Raw genomic sequence first — 23936 nt, forward strand, 5'->3', positions numbered from 1 at the left:
AGGAGAACAGGCAGGCAGGCAGCTACGGGACATGCACACGTAGTTTAACTTTTTTCTTCAGTGGGGAAGTGATGACTCCTGGTGTGGCTCAGAAATGAAACCTTCCTATGAGGAAGTTTCCTGTCTTTCCTGATGATCACGTGTGCCTGCTCTGATTACTCAAAGCGCAATCTGGGCGCCGTGGGGGCATTGAGGAAGTCAAGTTCTTCTTTCCATAGAAAAGTCCATAGGCAATTTCCTCTCCTCCGAGCTGTAAGACCGCTGGTGATCTAAGTCCCCTCCCCCCTCCCCGCCTTCTCAGAGGGCCACTCGTGGTCCTATTTCACATGCATGAGCCAGGACCAAAGGGCCACAATCTGACTTGCTACAAGAGGTTAGGTGCCCAGCTTGGGTGAGTGGTGTGGGCACCTGGCCAGCCTTCGGGTACTGGCTGCAGAGGAAGCGGTGGCACCAGGCCCGGCTGCTGGCCTCCCCTTCATCTGGGCAGGGGGGCTGGGCCCATTGTCCTTCTGGCCTCGAGAGGGTGCAGGGTCATGAGTTAGAGCAGTGGTTCTCAACCTTCTGGCCCTTTAAATACAGTTCCTCATGTTGTGACCCAACCATGAAATTATTTTCGTTGCTACTTCATAACTGTAATGTTTCTACTGTTCTGAATTGTAATGTAAATATCTGACATGCAGGATGGTCTTAGGCGACCCCTGTGAAAGGGTCGTTCGACCGCCAAAGAGGTCGCGACCCACAGGTTGAGAACCGCTGAGCTAGACGATGATGTGGTCTCTGTTGGCCTGAGGAAACGGCCTGCTTTTGTTTTCTACCCAGGAGGAAATGGAACCTGAATCCATTTGGTTCTGGGCAGGGCAACAGGGCACAGTTTGAGCTCTTGGAGGCGCTGATGCCTAAAGGCCACTTGTGTGGATTTGTGTGTCCCCCACCACCACTGTGCCCATCTTTTATGCATTTAAAGCCCGCCCGCCGGTAATCTAAAGCAGAGTTCTGGGAGACAGCAATGCCAACAGGCGCGGGGAATAGGGAAGTGCACCTGTAGAGTTAAAAAATGCATGACCTCTTCCTCAAAGAGTGAACGCAGGAGAGAGACCCGTCCTGGAGGGCGGCTGCTGAGCCCTAATGCATAATTCACGGGCCCACGCTGCTCCATGCAGATGGCGATATTAAATCGTGATTGATGCTAAGAGCGGCACGGCTCTCAGGAAGGTCTCCCGGAGGCTTCTGGATGTTTCCAGGTCTCTTGTGTCTGCTTGTCCTCTCTTCTCAGGTCATCTTAAGCGAAACCCCCCATTGCCCAGGAACCCCTCCTGGGGATGGAAGATCTTCACTCCCAAATATGTGAGGTTCTTCAAATGTCATCGCCCACCTTTTCTGCCTTTAAAGATGGCCCCTTCCCTCCTGGCACGGGTGCATCTGTTCCCTCCAGCCAGGCACTGTGGGGAGGGCGGGGGATGGCTCCCCCAGCCCCTGCCAGAGGGCTGCTGACCGGGGACAAAGCAGCAGCACACTCTGCTGGTGGCGCCCAGGCAGGAGGGACAGTGGGCAGAAAGCTCGGGCAAAGCCAGCCGTCCACTCAGCACAAAGCGCTCTTTGTCGAGACTCTGAGGTCAGAGGCGGTGGAGTCTCCTATGCAGATTTTCCACTCCGTGCATAATGAAATCATAAATCAAATTTGTGGTGGATGTGGAATTAAGTGTTTGGGAGTTTTGCTTTTGCTTTCTTTCAAAAAAAAAAAAAAAGGCTGAAATCACCCTCCAGGGCCTGATCTGGCCCAAAGCTGAAAACGCGTCTTCCGCATCACATGTAATTGTTACCAGGCTTGTGGGTCGGCACCACAAAACCGCTCTTGTCAGTTCCCGGAGCCGTTACTTCTGGCGGCCTGGCCTGGGCTGGGCTGGGAGGCCCGAGAGCATGAAGGATTTATGAGGTAAAGATAGAGGCGAGGCTGAGCGAGCGCAGAAGAAGATGGGCCACGGCCAGGAGACAGGAAAAGGCAGGGAGGCATGTTAACTTTGCAGCTTTCTTGTTCTTTTTTAATCCCAGAGCACGTGATCGGGAACATTGGCGACCACTTTCTGAAATATTTTCATTGGGGAGCGTGTGTGTGCGTGTGCGTGTGCGCGCGCGCGTGTGTGTGTGTGTGTGTGAGAGTGTGCGTGCTCAGCCGGGTGATGAGGGGGGAGATGGGCTGAAATAACCTCTTCCACTGAATGAGTAAGTAGGTTAGCTTCCTGGACTGCCATAAAAGGTCTGTAAAACCCTTTCAGGCCACTGGTAGAGGAGAGAAACAAGGAGAGGAGGAAAAAAAAACACTGGAACATATTTGAAGTTCCTTGGGTTGTTTGCCTTCTCTTTCAGACCCACCCTGTGGCGGTCGTTTGAATTCCAAAGATGCTGGCTACATCACCTCGCCAGGTTACCCCCAGGACTACCCGTCCCACCAGAACTGCGAGTGGATTGTTTATGCGCCCGAACCCAACCAGAAGATTGTCCTCAACTTCAACCCGCACTTTGAAATCGAGAAGCATGACTGCAAGTAAGCACCCTCCTGCCCACTGTGCATCCTTGAGACACCCTTCCTTCCTCCCTCCCTCCAGCCCCGGCTCCGACCGCAGCGCCACCTAATGGCCACACTCGAAACACTGGGTCTGCTAAACACCTGGCCTGCTAAACAGTGCTGGACCTGGGTCCCAGGGGAACCCAAGATGGCATTCTCTTTCAGGGGGAAATAAAGGACAGTTGGTCCCATAGTATGGAGGAAAGAGTCTTCTTGAGTGAATGTGTAAGGAATAGCATCTTATCTTCAAAAGCTGGCAGTGGGGGGAGTTCCCTGTGGGGGCGTGGTGGGAGGTGAACTACAAAACAGCAGCTCTTGACTTTGGGACTTGCCTCCCCCTTGGAGATCTCCCCGTTTCCACTACAACCACACGTAGGAACCCCACCGGCTTCCTTGATAAAATAGTAGCCCAGTCCCACGTGGAGACTCCCTCTGCACCCAGCCATGGACACTCGGGCTGTTGTGGTGGCAAGTGGCAGCTGGTTTCCTTGCAGTTAAACATCAGTGTCTCCACAGGTAGATCTAAGATGTGCATTGCTTCTTGGTGTCTGTGCTGCCCAGGTTAGAGTCTCAAGGCTGGATTTATCTAATAAGCACTCTCCTAATTGCTTTGTAAATATCAGCCCACTCCTCTCTCACAAGGGCCCTGGGAAAGGGGGGTCCTTACCACCTCCATGTGGCCAAGGAGAACAGCCAAAGCCCAGGGAACCTAAGTCAGTCACCCGCGGTGACTCCGCTGGTCTCACCACCTCGGTCCTGTCACTGTGGAGGTGCGTGGCTCAGGAGACACCACGTGGACATGTAGACATCTGGGAGTGCTTCAGAAATGCCATGTTAACACGGAGGCCCTATAAATCAAGGTGGGGGAGCAGACAGCACTGTCATGTCCAGAATGTGAATACAGTGCTTCCTCCTTGAAACAAAAGGGAAAGTTTTCTGTGCAGAAGGTCATGTCTGGCTCCAGAGAAGCGCCTACAAGGTGCCCCTGCTCCAGTAGGTGTCCAGTGCCCCCTTATGGTTGATAAATAGTCTGAGCCTTTCTTGTGACCAAGGCAATGCAAGTGATGAAAAATTCATCAAGGGCCAGCTGATGGGAAAGGTGCAGGACTCGGACCTGGACCAGCCAGCGCTTACTCATAGATTCAGGACCCTCTGTAACCAGGCAGAACACAGAACCCTCTGTAACCAGGCAAAACCCTCTGGAAACACTGTAAGACAGAGCCCACTAGATGGTACAAAGCACATTCACATTCTTGGCATGACAATGTTGCCTGCTCCCGCACCTTGATTTATAGGGCCCTCGTGTTAACATGGCTTTCACTGTGAACCCGTGCATCAATGTCATTGCTACCCTCCGAGGACTGCTTTTCACCTACGCAATGGTTTTCCCCTAACAAGAGTTAGTCTTTGTTGCGAATCCCAGGGTTTCCTGGATAGAAGCCTCATGTGACAAAGAATCATAAGGCCAAGCTTCTAATCGCAGATCGTCTCTTGACTCATTGAAGGACACAGGGTAGCTGCCCAGTTCCTCTTTGTCTAAGTTCAGTGCACACCCTTGGACACGCTTGCACAGAGTCGCAAGGCTGCCCATTCCCTGCCAGTGAACCTCACCAAGAATTTCTGTGAGAAGGGCTTCTTTATGAGGTGTTTTTGCTCTTGGAGCCTCTGGCCGGGCTGCAGGAGGTTGGCACGGACTGAATCGTAATGCACCGAGAAGCTTGGGTCTGAGCTCAGAGAAATTTGACTAAGCACCTCTCTCCACTGAGGGCCAAATTCTGTTATGCTTATGCCAGCAAACCTCCCAGGGAAATTGCTAAGAGGTCATCCTATGTATATTCATAGCGGCAGAGGGAGAAGGCACGGCTTTGGGAGGAAACATTCAGGAGCTGGTGAGCATGGCTTTAAACACGTTCGGAAGTGTGAAAGGCCAGGAAGACACGCTCCCGCCCTGTTTGGGGCTGCAGGGAGCCCCTTCCCCTTCCAAGACCCAGCTCCAGGGTCGGGAGAACTCAGATTGCTGCAGCCCTCCGGGAAGAGGGCAGAGTCCTTTCATGCTGAGCTGGAGCAGGCGCGGGACAGGTTATCCTCCAGCTTATCATCTTCACTAAGTAGCTTCCTGTTTGCCTTCCCAACTCCCCCATTCTATGCTGCTGGCTGGAACCGGAAAGGTCAGGAGAGTCAGAGAAAACCCTTTCTGGGGCCTCTCTCCCCCAGTGCCAAATTATCAGAAAGGGTCTGTTGGGGTCAAGCCCCTGCTACTTAACCTCGTCCTTCATTTCTCCCCCCTCCCCCGTGTCCCTTCCACTCCCCATGTCTCTCTCACCCTGATGAATTTTTGTATTTAGAGAGACACATCCGGTCCTCTCAACCTCTCGCTCTGCAAGGTATTTTTGACATTCTTCCCCGGCCATTTGCATTCAGAATCGATGGGCTTCTCCCCCACCGCCCTGGCTCACTTGCAAAAAGAAGTTAATCTAATGGAAGTCCCGGAAGTTCTGCCCGGTGCCTCCTCATTTCCCCCTCTCGTTTCTGTTCCGAGGGAGCTCCTGGGTTTGGAAAGCACGTACCAGCATAGGAGCCTAGCCCCCTTTCTCCTCTGATTCCGGGGCCTGTTTCCAAGTGGATGCGGCTCTGGCAGCCCAGCGGGCGGTGCTTACCAAGAGGAACTGCCTGCACCATCCTTCTGATGAGAACGCAGCAGTTAACACCTCCGTGAAAGGGGGGATGAGTAAGGAATTCAGAAAAGCAGCCAGCTCCCACCCCCCACCCCCACCCCCCAGTGCTCCTCCTGCACTTCTTCCTCTGTGCGGGATGGTCTGCAAAGACTGCCCCGTGACCCGGAAATGGGCCCCGATGGAGAGGTCTGGCCTGGCCAGGCAGTTGGCCCTCTGTGCCTTGAAATCAGCCCAAAGGGCTAGGCCAGCAAGTTCCAACCTCTCCAGCTCCTGGCACACACAGACTAATCACTAAACGTCGTCAGCCATCCAAAAAGTGTATTTTTTGCCGATCTGACCCAAAAATATCGATAGAGTTTTGATTCATTCACACTGGATGGCTGTTGTGCTGGCTGCAGTCATTGTTTTATTTGACAGCCGAAGGGGAAAGAGCGGTGCCCTGACTAAATAGTCAGGTATGGCATGTTTGAGAAATCCTGGCGGCAGCCCTGGCTGGTGCGGCACAGTTGGTCGGAGAGTCAACCCATACACCAAGATATTGAGGTTGCCGTTCCCAGTTCAGGGCACCTGACCCAGGTTTCGGGTTCGATCCCAGTCGGAGTGCATGTGGAGGGCAACCAAGCAGTGTTTCTCCCCCACATTGCTGTTTCTCTCTATCTCTCTCTCTCTTCCCCCTCCCCCCCACTTCCTCCCTCTCTCTCCTTCTTCTCTCTAAGATCAGTAAGAAATAAAATCCTTGCAGCACACCAATTGAAAATCACTGGTCTAGGCGATGACTGACTAAACTCCAGACAGAGACCTTTCCCCCTAACCTTTGCTGTGAATTTTGTTCCGTCTGCTTGGAAACTTTCACTCACAGCCCCATCGCCTGGCCCTTCTCAGGAATCCAGGCCCCCAGCACCCAAAGGCTGCTCTGGGGCCTAGTCACCGGCTGTGGGCAGCAACCAGAGGCCTTGTCGCCCGGCCAGGTTGGTGTGGCCCAGGGACAAAAGGGCAGGACTCGGGGCCACCTGAGCAAACAGGGAGAAGCCACTTCTATGGTGGGGAGAGGCCACTGCCTGCTGCCTTTCACCTGAGTCATCAGCCAACAGGCTGCACGCAAGGGTTTTAGAAACATACGCAATAAGACTGAATCTTTCTCCACTTCTGAAATCTAAAATCTATGCCTTTGAAAAACACCCACTGCATATGAGACACGGCTTATTCATGAGTCCTTCCCACGGAGGCAGGGACAGCAGCCCAGCTCAGCCCAGCCCATTATACCACCCAATTATACCAAATTCGAGAGCCTGCGTTCTTTTAAGAATTGGTCATTTCCAGATGGGTATGGGGAGAAAAACGTGTTTTACAAAGTGCAAAAACCGCTAAGAAGACTTGACAGAACATTTTTCGGCCAAGAACCCACACAGAAGCCTGCACTAACGACTTTACATGTGTGTGCAGCGCGGCAGTATCTGATTCACCTTGGGGGGCGTTGCAGAATAGCGCTCCATCCAAGTGAAATCTCCAGCTACTGAGACATGCCCCCTCAGAGTTCCAGTTCTTTCTACAAAGGTTAGCTGATAAAGGGCCTTCTGGAACCTGGGCCACACTTCCCTGTCTTCCGAAACAAAACAAAACCTAAGGCGAGTCAACTACCCCCCCCCCCCCCCCCCCCCCCCCGCCCCGGTAAACGTCACTTTTTGTGACAGGCTGGCTGTGTAATGTTATATTCGGAGTTTTTGTTGACCTTTGAAAACTTCCCAGGCCTCAGCTTCCACCTCTGCAAAACTGTGATGATGATGATGATGATGATGATAACTACTTGTTATTGTAGATGCACAATACATTGGCAGCTGTGTTAGCATCTTTGGGTTTGGTCACAGAGACGTTTGGGACTTTTCTATCGTTGCTCTCACTCTTACTTCCTGTTCTGAGTAACCTGGAGCCTTCTTCTGAACTGTTTTGGCCCTTTCATACTGGGTATGGACTTTGCTTTAGGAGGTCTTGCTGTCTCTTGCAGCTATTTTCAAGCGGTGGGCCGCACGAATATTTAAAATATGCAATACCTGACTAGTCAGGGTCACTGACCTCTTTTCCCTTAGACCAGTGGTTCTCAACCTTCCTAATGCCGCGGCCCTTTAATACAGCTCCTCATGTTGTGGTGGCCCCCAACCATAAAACTATTTTCGTTGCTACTTCATAACTGTAATTTTGCTACTGTTATGAATCATCATGTAAATATCTGATATGCAGGATGTATTTTCATTGTTACAAATTGAACATAATTCAAGCATAGTGATTAATCACAAAAACAATATGTAATTATATATGTGTTTTCCGATGGTCTTAGGCGATCCCTGTGAAAGGGTCGTTCGACCCCCAAAAGGGTCGCGACCCACAGGTTGGGAACCGCTGCCTTAGACTGTCAAATAAAAAAATGACAGCAGCGAACACAACAACAACAGCCTTCTGGTGTGAATGAATCAAAATGATACCTATTTTTTTGTCAAATCAGCAAAATATATATTTTTTTTGGTGTGCCACAGAATTTTAGTAATTAATTTATGTGATGAGATCAAAAAGGTTGAAAACCCCTGCTTTCTTGGGAAGTTTTGGTCCTTAGGTCTAAGCTTTGCCCCAAGCCAGTGCAACCCAGGCCTGCTCGTCCGCTTGCTCCAGACAGCCAAGCTCACAGCAGAGTGAGGAAGGGAACATGGTCTAAGGGCATCAGTGCGTGGAGTCCTTGGCATTGAGCTGCTCATGATCTTTCCCTCTGAAACCATCCCTCGCCCCTTCCCCCATGTTCTGGATATTAGAGGTTTGGGATATTTGGCCTCTAGCCCAGTGTCCTGGATAAACAAGATGTTCCTGTGTTGATTTATAGCCAGAGGAGCCCTCATCCACAAATCCAAAATGTCTCTTTCTCCCAAAATAGGGAGTGATATCCTAGAAAGGTAGCAGTTGATAAATTGACTACAGTAAACAGTGGAAACAGACTAGACCTCAATAACCTGGCCCCTCCCCACCATTGATTTCCTGTGCTCAGTAAACACCCTTGATTTCACACAACCAAATACAACCTGAAGGCTGCATGAGACCCTGTGAGCGCCCAGTGCTCACACTCCTACCCCTCCCCCTACGGTGTCCCGCTGCACGCTCCCCTCTGCCTCCCCCCAGTTTGCTGGATTCCTCCAGGGCTCTCTTATGGACCCCGACTCTGAACTCAGAGCTTTGCATATCACCTTGACTTGCTCATGTGCCTTTGGTTCATGTGTGGCCACCTGGTGTCCTGAGCATGTAAGTTCTCTAAGGACATGGACCATACAGTTCATGTCTCTATCCCTGGGGCACCCAGTCCTGGAGAAGGCTAAGTAGGTGGGTGCAGGTGGTTGGTGGTGTTGGTGATATTTTACATTTGAGATGCCAGGACATGAGTCAGCATGGCACGTGCCTGCATTGGAAGGCTGACAGAGCTGTCTTCTGTGCCTGTCCATCTTGTGATATGACAGGGTGACAGCAGGAGGATCAGACACAGGCTGTGGATGTCTCTAAGCTCTCGAGGACTTGGTCTCTCACCCACAAAATGTCAATAGACTGTTATGCATTCATCCAAAAATGCTTAAGAACCTAGTATGTGCCAAGCATGACCATGGCATCGGGAATGCAGTGATGACCACATTGCACTCTTTGCCCTCATGGAGCTTAGAGTCTGGGAGGAGGAAGCAAGTGAAAACACACGGTAACTGATGGTAAAGCTGCCACATGTGGAGCAGCTCCAAAGCACTCCACAGACAGCATCTCGTTGATTCTTGCAACAAAACCTGGGAGGTCAGCCCTCGCCGTTTGGCTCAGTAGATAGAGTGTTGGCTGCAGATGGAAGGGTTGTCCCAGGTTCGATTCCAGCCAAGGGTACATGCCCAGGTTGCTGGCTCGACCCTAGGGGGCGTACAGGAGGCAGCCCCTCAATGATTCTCTCTCATCATTGATATTTCTCCCTCTTCCTCTCTGAAATCAATAAAAATATATTAAAAACGAAACAAAAAAAACCTGGGAGGTCATTGCTACTCTTTCCATTGTGTAGATCAGGGGTCCTCAAACTTTTAAACAGGGGGCCAGTTCACTGTCCCTCAGACCGTTGGAGGGCTGGACTATAATTTTTAAAAAAACTATGAACAAATTCCTATGCACACTGCACATATCTTATTTTGAAGTAAAAAAACAAAACGGGAACAAATACAATATTTGTATTTGCATGTGGCCTGCGGGCCTTAGTATAAGGACCCCTGCTGTAGATGGAGAAATGGGCTCAGAGAAGTGAAGCAACTGACCCATGTGGCAGAGAAGGGTTTTAAGCCGGAATACCCTACTTTGCAACCTGTGTTCTTTACTCGTATGCTCTACTGCCTCCCCCTACACCATGCATTCTGACTGGGGACATGATATGGACATGTTATGTGAGCCCAGAGCACTGAGATCAGGTCTAGGTTGGGGAGATCAGGGGAGACTCCCTGGAGGAGGTGAGGTCCATATTGATCCTGAATAAGTTAGCCAGGCAAAGGGAGTGTGTGTATGGCTGGTGGTCCAGGTAGAGAGCAACATGTCAACGATAAGAAGGGGAGAGAATTTAATAACTACAGAAACCACAAAAACTGAAAAGCCATCCTTGTGACTTGATGATACAATCCCTCTTCTTGGTAAAGAGGTGCCTGAGTGTTGTTATTTAATCTTATTTCCTGGCCAGGCAACTTCCACCATCTCAGAGACGGGCTGTGGTCAGGAAGCAGGAAAGACTAAGATTATGGAGGTCCTGTGCTACCCCCACCCTCCCTGGTCAGGGTCTCTGGGTCTCATCCCCTATGTCCAGGAACCCCCGTTTAAGGCCTGAAAGTGGGGTTGCCTGGGAAAGTCCAGGATTAGGCTGGGCTTGTCGGTTTCCTCCTACACAGGACCGCCTCTGTCTCCTTCCCGTATGAATAGGTAGATGGTAGGAGGCCACATGTCCGACTGGAGGTGTGGCTTCAGCTGGTATCCACCTGGGCTTCTAGAAACCAGAGCGGAGTGAGAGTTCTCTGTGGTTCACCTCAGGAGAGACCCTCAGGTGATTGCTCCGGGCATCGTTCCAGATTGACTGCCTGCTCAGCCACAGAAATATTCTGATTCCCCCGAGGAGCCAATGAGCAGCACGACTTCTCTGTATTGCAACAACCCTGCTAATAACAGAAACAGATCCCCCTCCCGGTATGTGGTGCAACAAGCAGGCACAGCCCTGCTGACTCAAGCTCAGCTGGCTGCTGACCCCACGCTCTCCAACCCCGACCAAGGACCCCACCCAGCACCGAGCTCGCCGCAGGAGTGAGAAAAGGCACCGCAGATTGTCCTTCCCCTCCTACAAAGGTTAAAGGGCAGTTGGGTCCCACCGCTATTTTGGGCAGTTTGTTTTTAAACAGGCGATGTTGCAATCGCACCTCTTCAAGTGCAAGCTTCACTGTGGACGTCCTTCCTAACGATGCTCTTCATCCCGATTGAGAAAAATCACTTGAGGTTTTCTAATACACAATCCCACTTGTTCTGGCTGGCAGCCCGGGCACCTCCTCTGAACCCAGAGGTCCCAGAAGGCCTGCATCTCACCCCACGTAACTCCGTGTAATTCTCCCATCCAATTACACCGGTGAGAGTGTCTGCAGACATTCAGTGGGAGCTCTGGGTGGAGGGGATGAAGAGGAAAAGGAAATAGACCCAGTGAAAAATGGGATCTTTCTAAAAAAGGGATTTGTGTGTTTTCCTGTAGTCATGAGTCCTACTTACGGGAAAAAAATTTTTTTTTTTCTTTTGTTTTGTCCTTTTTAATGTCAAGGGGGCTTGAAACCTTTGAGTTAAGAGAAACTCAACAGATAATTTAATTCCATGCTTCTGCTTCTGCTTCTGCCTGGATAAATCATCTCGGGAAAAATATATCAGCTGCCCTTGTCCTTCCTTCTAGAAAAGAGCCTTCGTAATTGTCCTTCGTTAGGAGGCCTAGTGCTTCGACTCAGGTGATTGCAGAGCAGACGGAGAAAAAGCCCTAAAAAATGTTAGCTGGTTGAAATAAAACTTGAAAGAAAAAAAAAAGAAGAAGAAAAAAATGAATTGAGTTAGGCCTAGGTTTAGAGGGCAGTAAAGCTTGAGCAAGGAAAATCCACATGATTTTTGATGCTGGTTTTTTGTTTTTTTTCTAGCCTTACAGCCAAGCACCTTGGCAGTCTAATGGTGTACATGTGTTTGTCTGCTCTGCCTCCACTGTATGTTTGTAGGTGGTTGGAGGGACTGTCAGTTAGACAAGAACAGCAAACATTGATTGCACTCTCTACAGGCATCAGACGCTACTACACAAAGAACTTTCCATTATTTTACTTCAAGAGCCAGCCTATGGGTCTGGTACTACTGTTCTTCCCATTTAACAGATGGGGCTACTGAGGCCCTGAGAGGTTGCACAGATCGTAATGGTAGGACTGGGGTGTGAAGCCCGCCACCCAGAGCTGCCTACGTACACCTGTGTCCGTGTACCTGGAGCTGTCATCCGCTATCCCAAAGCTTAGCTATTCGGGGCCTCTCTGATTTCCTTAGCCATTCTTGACAAGTCTTTTCCTTTTCTCTTTTTTATTCCTTTTCTTTGCCTCTTCCTGCCATGTGGTCACCTCCGGATGCCAGCAGGGCAGTCAAGGAGAGAGAGATCTTTCTGTCGTTAAAGACAAGCCAGGGGCCTGGCTCTCAGTCAATAATCTCTGTCTGCCCCCGTCATCCACCTCCTGCTCCCCTGTCTCCAGCCCCCCTCACCGCCCTCTTCAAATTCCCTGCCATCCTCTGCCCCCCACCTCCCACCCCCCACTCTCCATCTAGAATCTGGAGATGTGCGGGCTCCTAATAGAGTGTCAGCAGAAGTAATTGATTCCTCACACAGAGAGAATTCTCCTGCCTTCAGTGTCAGCGGAGCCGAACCAGAGTGTTGGAGGGTGAGCGAGACGTGTAAACAGTCCGTGGCTGAGCTGTCAGGGCGAAGCCAGGCGCACCGGCGTGAGCGAGATGGGAAACGGTGGAACAAATCATTGTTTTATTGGAAGGGAAAGAGTAAATAATACCTCAGCCCAGGAATGGGCAGTGCGAACGAGATGGTTGAGTGCTGGGAGCTGGAGGAATCCTGAGGTGGGTTTCCATGGAAGAGTTTTTCTTTGTCTCAAGGCAGGAGGCTTCCTCCCCGCCCCACCCCCTTCGCCCATTATCATCATTATTATCATTAAAATAATTACCGTAACAATTACAGTTGATGAGGCCTCAGGTTTATAGAGCACCTTTCATCTGAAAGTTCAAAGTGATTTGTCGATGTGTCATCCCTTTGAGAGTGGTAGGAGGGTAAGAGAGTATTCTTATTTTTTTCTTATCTGCTGGGAAACTGAGAGGCAAGCAGACACAGGATCTAGACCAGGGGTGGGCAAACTTTTTGACTCGAGGGCCACAATGGGTTCTTAAACTGGACCGGAGGGCCGGAACAAAAGCATGGATGGAGTGTTTGTGTGAACTAATATAAATTCAAAGTAAACATCATTACATAAAAGGGTACGGTCTTTTTTTTTTTTTTTAGTTTTATTCATTTCAAACGGGCCGGATCCGGTCCGCGGGCCATAGTTTGCCCACGGCTGCTCTAGACCAAGCCTCAGGGCAGGCTGCTGGGCTAAGTGTGGGGGTACTGACTCCTCTTGAGCAGGGGGGCGGTCTCTACTGCCCATCAGGACCCTGAACTCCTGTGGCCGGCCAGCCAGCCAGCAGTTCTGTTCACAAAGCTAACAGCACACTGTGGCTGTGGGATAAAGAAAGGCCCTCCAAGGCCTGACTCACACGGGTCCCATCCTGCGAGGAGACTTCCTGCAATCCGGTTCCCTTTCTTGTAGAAGCTGGTGTCCTTTCTGGACATATTTCCTCCTGGTCTTATGGAGCCTCCAGCCAGGAGCATCCAACATTCAGAACATTCGCTGCTTCCACCCAGTTCTCTCTTTCCTCTCCCACTCCCCCCAATGTTCTTACTGAGAGAAGAGGAAGGAAGAGGGATAGAGAGAGAGAAACATCAATGAGAGAGAGAGAAGCATTGATCGCCCACCTCCTGCAGGCCCCTACTGGGGACTGCGTCCGCAACCCCGGCATGTGCTCCAACCGGGAATCGCACTGGGACCTCAACCATTGAGCCACACTGTCTGGGTCCCACCCAGTTTTTTCATTGGCAGAGGCGAGTGCTTTAGCATGCACTGGGTGGACAGGGCTGCTTCTGCTCCCAGCTCAGCCAGGTGCCTGCAGAACACGGCCATGGAAGAAACCGCAGTGATCGAGTGGCTGTGTGAGAGGCGGAAGCGGTTCCAGCTGGCTGGCCACTGAGTGCTGTATTCAGAATCTCCACCCTGGCGTGGCAGCAGCCCTTCCTGCTGGACATCACAGCGGGCCCGTCACTTCCACACCCCGCCCGTGGTGCCTTTGCACCGTCATGACAACGTTGCCCCTGAAGCCAGGAGAGGCTCTGAGCTCTGTAACCTGAGCTCCGAGTGAATGAAATGCAAGGACAGGGCCCAGCACACCTGCCACCTACTCCCAAATTGTCCCCTGCTTGGCTTTCTGCACGGCACGTCTTTCAGACCTAAGTGCCATATTTCCCATGCTTTGTCAGGGAGCCTGGATGCCAGCAATGGCGGAAAGAAACAAGACTGGGAGCCTAAAGCCCGGGAAAACCATCAAGGACTTCTCCGATGCCCTGGTTGTTTCCCTCAGGCCCCGCACACCGCGTTCCCCGCAGGCTCCCACTTCTCAGACAGATGGGCAGGTTCTGATTCGCTCTTGCAATTATTAGACCCTCTGGGAGGAGGGGTAGTGAGCGCCTGTCCCGGAGGGAACCATTCACCCGGCCAAGTGCAGGGGGCTACCAGGACCCCAGGCCAGATATAGTGCTCCGATTTCCCCTCCTTGGATACCAATCACTTTCTGCTCCTTCCGTTCTCCCCCAGGGGCACAGAGCCATGATCCCTGTTCCCATTTATGAGGGCAGGTAAACTGAGGCAGGTGAGTTTGGTTGACCCAGGCCAGCTGGGGCAGTGTAGGGAGTCTCTGGCCCTGCTGGGTTTCACCTTTGAGTTGAGCGCCAGCTTGCTGGTGAATGAACATAAACTGTGGGCTGTTCTGACCTGCTTACCGCTCTGGTGTCATCACAGAGGACTGGCCAGGGGCTGGGCAGGCTACCTGCAGAGGGCGAGGACTTTCTAGCCGTGCACAGCAGACAGAAAAAAGAGAGAGCCAGCAGCCACCTTGCAAACGTTCTCCCCCAAAGCCTTAAACCTCCCATTGGCACCAGCTGCCTAGGGAACCGTTTCTTATGTAAGCAAACACGTCCTGCCTGCAGCCTCCTGAGGGCCTGCTGGTCCAGGAGTGGAGCAGGTTTGTGGCCACGTGGCCTCAGGAATGTCGTGCTGGGGAGCCAGGTCAGTGGGGGAAGCAGCCAGAGGGTCAGGGGAGCGTGGGGGAGGCTTTGTTGTGTGCCCTCAGTTCCCTGCAAGTTCATCAGCAGTGACACTTATCAGACACCCTGTCTGGAGCGGCCTCCTTCCTCGCGTTGTGAGGCGTTCTTGGCAGCGTGCTCATCAGGAACAATGAGGTCGGCGGGGCCCTCTCCATCATCCCGGGGCCTCTGCGGAAAAACAACCCGCAATTATAAATAGATGTTATTTGTCGTTTCCATATTCTTGCCTTCAAGGTTTTTTGGAATAATTCCTTCAATTTGTTTTGGGTTATTCTCTTTGCACACTTCCTTTGCTGGGGGGTCAGATTTCCTCCCTTCTCGCGCCGTGGTGACCCTGGCTGGGAGGGCACTGTGAAAACGCTCAAAATATCGGAGATGTGTGGTGGGGAGAAATGAGGGAAGAAAATGGAACTGCGAACGGCCACTATTATAACAGCAACTGGCACCAGTGCAAACGTAGAGTCTTGGCACTGTCTGAGCCCTTGGAGTTAGATAACAAATGATAATCATAAGTTAGAAAACGAATAATAGTAATAATAATAATAGCAGCAGGAGCAATTAACAACTGACATCAATTTATTGAGCACCTACTACGGGCCAGGCACTGTGCCGAGCTGTCAATGTGCGTTAACTCTCCAGATTGAGGGAAGCTGAGTGCTTGCTTTCTGAACCCAGCAAACGGGGGAACGGGTGGTTTTGAACCCAGCCTTGCAGGCTGGTTCCAGAGCCTGGGCCCAGAACAGGAGGTTGAGATGAAATCTCAGAAACTCAAGTGGCTGAAGCACCGTTGACGGATTTATTCAGGAGGAGGAATTTTAAGAAACCACCCTCCCAGCACCTAAGTTGTGGGGCATTGAGACTCCAGCTTTATGATTTTTCATTTCATCATCACATGTTTGGTTTCCAAAGCATTGTGTGTACGTAACTCTGTGCCCCCCAAGTCCATCGTCCTGCTGTGTAAAACACGGGTAATAATAAAACAGTCAGTGTCTCCCAGGCATCTTGTAAGGCATCTAGCATTGTGTTGGGCGTGTATATATCTTTGCACACCTTCCAACAATTGGGGGGGGGGGCTGTTATTATTCCCATTGTATAGATGACAAAACTGAGACTCAGGCAAAATAAATGCATTGCCTGCAGTCCTGTCTCTAATGGGAGCCAGAAACTAGATGGGTTTGTCTGTTGTAGGCATTGGGTGATAAAGGCACCAGGTGTCTGACGAGTGGGGTCAGACCAGACCTGGGTTCAGCAACCTTGGTGCTTGGGTTCTGGCTAGGAAAGAATTCAGAGCCAAGACCCAAACTGTCAGAGAACATTTATTCAGTAAATCACAGAGGTAGAAGACATGGGCTTAGGAAACAACGAGTTACATTACGGAGAAGCTAATGGTAACATGCCTGGGGAGAGGGTGGAGGGGTGGGGGGGGGAGGGGCAGAAGCCAGCATGCTCCTGGGAGGGAGAGTGCACTGGGTCCTCTGTCCTAAGGGTTTTAAGGGTGGAGATTTGGGGGGAGGTCCCAGAGGAAGATCTTAGTAGGATATTCAGTACTTTTCCAGGTGTGTCCATTCAGGGTCCCTGGGTCTCCACCGATGGATTGGCCGGCACCAGGGCAGGGGTCAGTATTCAATGCAGCTGGTCCTGATATCAGCTGTGGCTGGTTTTGTTGCTTTTCTGGGCCTGGAGCTGAAATACAACTGAGGCCTAGATGTTATCTCCAGGGAGGAAAGGTCAGGGGGTCCAAACTGCAGGACCAGCGATATGCTGGGCGGAGAGGTCACCCTGGGGAGAGGTCACCCTGGGGCGAGGTCCCACCCTACAATGATTGTCCATTGCTAGGCACCCAGGGCTTTCCACCCTGCTGACCTCCGGTGCCTGGCCCGTGGTCCTTGCTCTGTCTAGCTGCCTACCACACGTCTACAGAGCCCATGTGCACACAGCTTTATGGACAGATATGTTTCCATGAAGGAGTAATTTAAGAATTTCTTTTGTCACAGATCCCTTTTCTATGAAAATGTGCATATACACAAACACAAAATTTCTGCATATGTTTATAGGGGTTCCCAACCTACGGAAACTCATCCGTGGACCCCACTGAAAATCCATGGGCTTCAGATTATGTGCTCTAGATCATACTTCAAGAGCTTATAAATACACAGGATACTATCTGCTCACTCGATGGGCCATATGTTCACATACGGGTGGGTGTGTATGTGCATATAAAAATACTTCACTTTCAAAGATTAATATGTTATCCCATCTGAACACTTACATGCTAGATTTCTACTGGGTTGAGTCTTGAAACCATGAATAGGAAAGCTGCTTGCTCACTGCCTCCATTGGTGATTTGTCTATTAATTTTGGCAAGTCCTATAGGCTTTGTTTAAACAAAACAGCTAAATAAAAAGAGCAAGATTCTGTTAAGTCTCTAACTGAGACCAAGCTGTTTCTTTACCCCTGGTGCCTCCTAATATTCTTGTGCTTTAGCAATCTGGCATTCCCTCTGCTCTCAGATATTCATTCAACAGCAAGGCAAAAGCGGGGGGGGGGGGGGGGGGGGAGCAAGGTCTGTGCCCTGGAGTGAGGCTGCCTGGGTTCAAAGCCTGCCTCTGACCTTTCCTTGTCACGTGACTTTGGGCAGGTCACTTAAACTCTCTGAGCCTCAGTGTCAGCATCTGCAAATGGATGGTGATTGGGACAGGGCATGGTGTGTCTATTAAATGAGTTCAAATGAAATAGTACCTAAACGCAGGGCCTCGCCCATAGTAAGTGCTCAGTAAATAGGAGCTCTTCCCATCTCATGGGCGGGACCAATGAAAGGGAGACAGTAGAGGAAAGGAGATGTGCTTCCTTTAAAAACCCCGCCTGATGGCAAGCTGGTTTCTTCCTAAAGGCGGGATGTCCCTACTGACCTGAGAAGCCAGCGCCTGGCTTTGGGCCTGCGGTAACCAGAGACTGCACACTGTGCAGACCTGCCCCACAGCCTCTGCGTCTCGGCAGCTGCTTCTTTGTAAAGTTGTACAGGACAGTTTTTTTCCTCCTCTTCCCTGCAGGATACACACACACACAAACACACACACACACACACACACACACACACACACACACACATACACATACACATTAGAGGCCTGGTGCACAAAATTCATGCACAGGGGAGGGTGGGTCCCTCAGCCTGGCCTGCATCCTCTTACAATCTGGGACCCCTCAAGGGATGTCTGAATCCCTGCGGGATCGGACCTAAACTAACTGCTCACCTGCCTGCCTGCCAGATCACCCCTAACCACTCTGCCTGCCTGCCTGATAGCCCCTAACTGCTTGCCTGCCTGCCTGATCACCCTTAACCACTCACCTGTCTGCCTGATCGCCCCTAACCCTCTGCCTCGGCTCCCACCTGCCATGGAGGCCCTCATGGCTTCATCTGGAAGGTTGTCCGGAATGGGGTCCGGAAGGTCATTTGTCCGGTCTAAATAACATATTACGCTTTTATTATTATAGATATATTTCAGAGAGGGAGAGAGAGAGAGAGATAGAAACATCAATGATGAGAGAGAATCATTGATTAGCTGCCTCCTGCACGCTCCCTACTGGGGATCAATCCCACAACCTGGGCATATGCTCTGACCAGGAATGAAACTGTGACCTCCTGGTTCATAGGCTGATGTTCAATCACTGAGTGACACAGGCCAGGCTTCCCTGCAGGATTTAACGTAAGGATGAATAAGACAGTGCTGGTAGGTGTCTCTGAGCTTCCTGGAAGAGAGGCACTCCAGGAGGTGACAAATCCTCTGGTCTGGATAATCTACTCATGAAATATGGAACTTTGAAAGTGTGAGAAAACCTCAAATCACTTTGACAGCATTTTAATTATAGCTGATTTGTTTGCCGCTAATAGTGAACGTGCTGTCAGCATGATTTGAGATGTTTCTTCCACTCAAAATGTTGTATTTCGTGTTTTTGAGTCACAAGGCAGCATTCTGGTTCCCAGATACAATCAGAATAGCTCAGGGATTGTGTCAGAACACAAAGGAAACAGGGTAAGATGGACCAAACATACTAAATTCCTCGGAAGGTGTCATCACAGAGTTCATTCTTCCGAACATGGAGCGCCACCCTCAAGCCCCTCATTTATTCACTCAACAGTAGGTTAGGGAGCCCTCCTGTGTGCAATGCACCAAACGAGTATTACAAACGCAGCAGCGAAAAGGCAAGGCCCTTGCCCTCCGGGTGCCAACTGCCTGGTGCAGGACACAGATTCTAAACAAACAAACAAACAAATATATTGACAAGACCTTTCCCACTCCCATCGCATTCTGGGGAGATAGGCCCCTCTCCTCTCCCGCAGCAATGATAGCTGTGCAGGCAATAAGAGGGTGGAGAGGTAGAGAATAAGGGCCTGTCCTCTGAAACAGGGTGGTCAGGGCAGGCTTCCCGGAAGAGGTGACTTTTGCACTTCGAAGGATGAGAAGGTACCAGCCAATAGAGAAAGCTAATGGTATTGCAGGCAGAGGGAAAAACAAGTGCAAAGGCCCCCAAGGCTGGAACAAGCATGTCATGTACCAAGTGTGATGTCTTAAACGTTTGATGATACAAGCAGCGTGAAAGAGGAGGCATTGCCTGGGAAGCAAAGGTTATGGCTTCAGGACTTGTGCCGAAGTGTAGACCTTAGTCCCAGAGGATGGGCACAGCATTTTCCCTCGGAGCCCCCAGGTACTCACTGTGATATAGAAATCCCCTCACAAAGGTAGACTCCGGAAGGGGCTGGACGTCATCCTGCTACCCAGCCTTTGGTGGCCTGCCAGGAAGTGTCGAGCGTGGACAGGGTCATGGAGACTAGAGAGCCTTCCTCATGTTGCCCAAGTGAGGTGAGGAAGAGACGAGACTGTTGCTTTTCCATGTCTCCCCCGTGGACTCTTAAATTAATTCCACTGCCATCCTGGCCGGTTTGGCTCCTAGATAGAGTGTCTGCCTGTAGACTGCAGGGTCCTGGGTTCAATTCAGTCAAGGGTGTGTACCTCAGTTGTAGGTGCAATCCCTGGCCCCGGTTGGGGCGCCTGTGGGAGGCAACCAATCAATGTGTCTCTCTCATATCAATGTTTCTCTCTCTCTGTGTCTCTCTCCCTCCTTTCTACTCTCTCTAAAAATCAATGGAAAAATATCTTTTGGTAAGGATTAACAAAAAAAATTAATTCCACGGTCAAGATTCCTATGCCCCTACTGGACTGTTTGGGGGGTTAAACCCCACGCTTGTACCCAGATTCCTTCACCAAACAAATGCTGGATCCTAGATGCTGGACGCTGAGTCATATATATTCCAAGGCCACAGACATCCCCAGCTTCTGTGAGCTTCTTCACACGAACCTGACAACACGAAATTTCTGAGATTTACTCCAGCTGTGGCAAATCCCTAATAAAAAATTTCCCCAAATGAGTCAGTCCCCCAGGAGGCAACTGAGACATTCCGTGTGATGTCGGCGTGTCATTTGGAGTGGGTCTTGTCTACAGAAAGCCCAGCCACGGCCCTGGTGGCTGACTGGGGCTTGTCCGCAGGGCAGAACCTGGACCTCGGAGAGAGTGAGAGTCTCCCACACAGTACAACGCTAGGTAGCTTTCCTCGCAAGCAAACCTGACGGGAAAGGCCAGCTTTTCCACGAAGTTCGAGTCAGGGCTGATTATTTGCTTCACAAAAGGATTCCGCAGAGGGCTCCTTTAAATAACCAGCTCAGAGAGAAAACGTATAATGCGATGGAGTGACAGGAAAACTTTTTCCAAAAGCGCATCTCTTCATCTGTGTGCATGGAGGGATGTAAGGATGTGTTTGCAGCTGTCAGTGTTACACAGGAGGGTTTGGGGCCGTATACCCATTGGGGACATCGAGGCCAGCAGGTAGCTGTGGCATTTGTTGGGCAGCCCTGCTTCACCCCTGATTCTGCTGATCCCCTCAATTGATCCAGGGGTGATCAGGCAACCAGATAAAACCCTCCGCCTTCTGACGGAGGAGCTGGTGGATGTCAGGGCCTCTCTTTGTCCTTCCTGGGGAAAGTGGCGCCACAGCCACTGAGCTACCTGCTGGACTTCACAGAAATATTTGTAAGTATTTGTTGAGTGTGGGCCCTGACCCTGGCTCTATGGCAGATGCCCCCACAGGCTGTGTCTTAGTCAGTCCTCACAGGGAGTCTGTGAGATGGATGGTGATGGTGACGATGGTGATATTTATTTTTTATCTGCTAAATTATGAAAGCTGGCTTATGTTTTCCAGCTCTTCTACTTTGAAAACCACTCTTAATGGAAGTAGTTTTATTTTATATCTTTGTGGCTTATAGAGAAATGTAGGCTTATTAGAGGAATGTAGACTCATTGTAAACAATTCAGATACAGAGGTCCTCAAACTATGGCCCGCGGGCCACATGCGGCCCGCCGAAAACATTTATCCGGCCCGCCGGGTGCTTTTGCCGCTGCTGTGTGCATAGGAATTTGTTCATAGTTTTTTTTTTAAACTATAGTCCGGCCCTCCAACGGTGTGAGGGACAGTGAACTGGCCCCCTGTTTACAAAGTTTGAGGACCCCTGATAGAAGAGAACAAAGAAGAAAGTAAAAATTATCCCACCACTCATCTGTCTCCCCACTGTTAATATTTTAGTATGCACTGTTTTGGACTTTTTGTCTGCATGTTTGTGCAAAATATATATATATGTGTATATGTAAACATGCACATATATGTTTTAAAACATGCTTGTAAAAATACCTATGTTTTCGACTTAACAAAGACTCTTCCATAAACAAAAGCATATAGGCAGGCCTGCAGAGCTATCTACTAGAGCAGCGGGGTATTCCATTTTATCATATGCCCACACGGATGGACCTGTGCATGCAGGCATTCCGACAGGATGCTGTTATAAACAGATCATCTTTCCCCTTCTTATGTGCTGCTGCTTAGATGTCCACCCACACAGATTCATATACATCTTTGCACAGTTGTCTGGTTATTTTCTCAGGAAAAATTCCCAGCCGTGGGATTGCTGGAGTAAAGGGTATGCACATATTACCTTTTGTCACATTTTTGCCAAGATGCCCTCCAAAATGTGTGAACAGATGTGCCTTCCTGCTTCTACTGCCCTGTCTTTCCTCGCTCTGTCTCTCAGGGAAAGTCGCCCCCGCTCCAGCCTCGGCCTCTTCACCTCTGAAATGGGCGTGAGGACAGCAGGTCACAGTTAGCATTTATTAAGCACCTACTGACTGCCAGGCTGCGTAGTGACACTGTGTATGGGTCATGTTGGCCATTGAAATCTCACAGCAACCCCTGGAGAAAGGTTCTGCTGTCCCTATTTTAGTTTTATTTTCCCTGTTTCTGAGGCTCAGGGGGTTAAGTGACTTGCCTGAGGCCACCCCGTTAATTAGGTTGAGTTGTGTCACTTCTGGGATGTGGGGAGGGCTCTTTCTCCAGGAGCCACGCTTTTGCTAGCCCACGTGGCCAGGTAATGTCTGCTTAAGGCAGCGGTTCTCAGCCTGTGGGTCGCCAACCTGTGGGTCGAGACCCCTTTGGGGGTTGAACAACCCTTTCACAGGGGTCGCCTAAGACCATCGGAAAACACATACCAACGGTTCTCAACCTGTGGGCCGCGACCCCTTTGGGGTTTGAATGACCCTTTCACAGGGGTCGCCTAAGACCATCGGAAAACATATATAATTACATATTGTTTTTGTGATTAATCACTATGGTTTAATTATATTCAATTTGTAACAATGAAAATGCATCCTGCATATCAGATATTTACATTACGATTCAGAACAGTAGCAACATTACAGTTATGAAGTAGCAACAAAAATAATTTTATGGTTGGGGTCACCACAACATGAGGAACAGTATTAAAGGGTCGCGGCATTAGGAAGGTTGAGAACCACTGGTTTAAGGAGTCCCCGTGGCTTCTCCACCACCGAGCGTGCTGGCGGGCATCCCCATTACTCACTGGGTGTGGCTGGCCCGCAGCAACTTACCTCGTGTGGAAATAGTAAGGAGGGATTTTCCAGAAGGTTTGGGGAATTTCCTCTGAGAATCAACTGTCTTTTCACTTTTGTTTCAGAGGAGAGGAAGCATGTTTTCAAAGTTAGCACCATCTCCCGCAGTGAAATCACAGGCCTACACAATTCTCACCGCCACTGCCTTCCCTGACTGTGGCCATCTATCTCTCCACACCTCCTGGCGAAACCCTGCCACCTTCCCCAGACTCTAACGGCTTCTGTGAGTCTTCACTGCGGGATTCCAGGGCTCTGGGATCAGGGAATGAACGAATCCTGGACCGCACCTCCCACTTCCTTCTCGGGCCTATTGGTTTGGAAGTAGCCCAGCAACCTGAGCCACCTGAATGTGTGGGCAACCTGAAATGCGGCTCTCAGGGGCTGGAGTGGGGCTTTGGGCCACTTTGGCTCAAAGAAGCCACTTCTGCAGGCAGCCTGCTCCCACAGACCCTGGGTGTGTGGCAGGCACCACCCAGGTAGGGTAGCCTTTCCAGACCCTCTTTTTCTATTTTTTAAATAAATTTTTATTGACTTTTAGAGAGAGAGGAAGGAGAGGGATCCGGGGATTGAGCCCACGACACCAGCATGTGCCCTGCCTGGGAATCAAACCTCTTAGCTCCTGAGTCAACGCTCAACCACTGAGCCACACTGGCCAGGCCAGACCCTCTTTTTAACGGAAAGAGATTTCTCCCGTGTTGGTTTTAGTACAGTGGTTCTCAACCTTCTGGCCCTTGAAATACAGTTCCTCATGTTGTGACCCAACCATAAAATTATTTTCGTTGCTACTTCATAACTGTCATGTTGCTACTGTTCTGAATCGTAATGTAAATATCTGATATGCAGGATGGTCTTAGGCGACTCCTGTGAAAGGGTCGTTTGACCGCCCAACGGGTCGCGACCCACAGGTTGAGAACCGCTGGTTTAGCAGGTTGATGCCAAGTAAATACACAGGGATGGAGAGGGAGATGATGGTTTTCGGTAAATAATGGTGGGAAGGGAGCTGGTAGGGAAATGTCCCACCTCAGCATTGGGACCCCAGAGGAGGAACCCAGTCAGGGCACAGTGACAATTCCCCAGAGCGCACAGCAAAGCCGAAGGCATGTGTCTGTGCAGAGAAAGCGTCGCAGGCTGTGAGCCGTCCCACAGCCCAGCCAATGTCTGCTTAAGGCAGCGG

General features: G+C 50.5%; 1 protein-coding gene across 17 annotated transcripts in view; it reads left to right on the top strand.

The window, feature by feature from the left end:
• NRP2 (neuropilin 2) overlaps positions 1–23936 on the top strand; it is a 120281-nt gene that overhangs the window by 13718 nt on the left and 82627 nt on the right. For all 17 annotated transcript variants that reach the window (XR_004969205.1, XR_004969207.1, XR_004969206.1 and 14 more), the window contains exon 2: positions 2365–2542. Coding sequence is in view for 10 of the 17 variants with exons in the window: in XM_036318967.1 (XP_036174860.1) it covers positions 2365–2542 (178 nt within the window). In the remaining 7 variants the exon portion in view is untranslated. The remainder of the gene's footprint in view (positions 1–2364; positions 2543–23936) is intronic.

The sequence above is a fragment of the Myotis myotis genome, unplaced genomic scaffold, assembly GCF_014108235.1.
Source record: "Myotis myotis isolate mMyoMyo1 unplaced genomic scaffold, mMyoMyo1.p scaffold_m19_p_8, whole genome shotgun sequence".
In the NCBI taxonomy this organism is placed as follows: Eukaryota; Metazoa; Chordata; class Mammalia; order Chiroptera; family Vespertilionidae; genus Myotis; species Myotis myotis.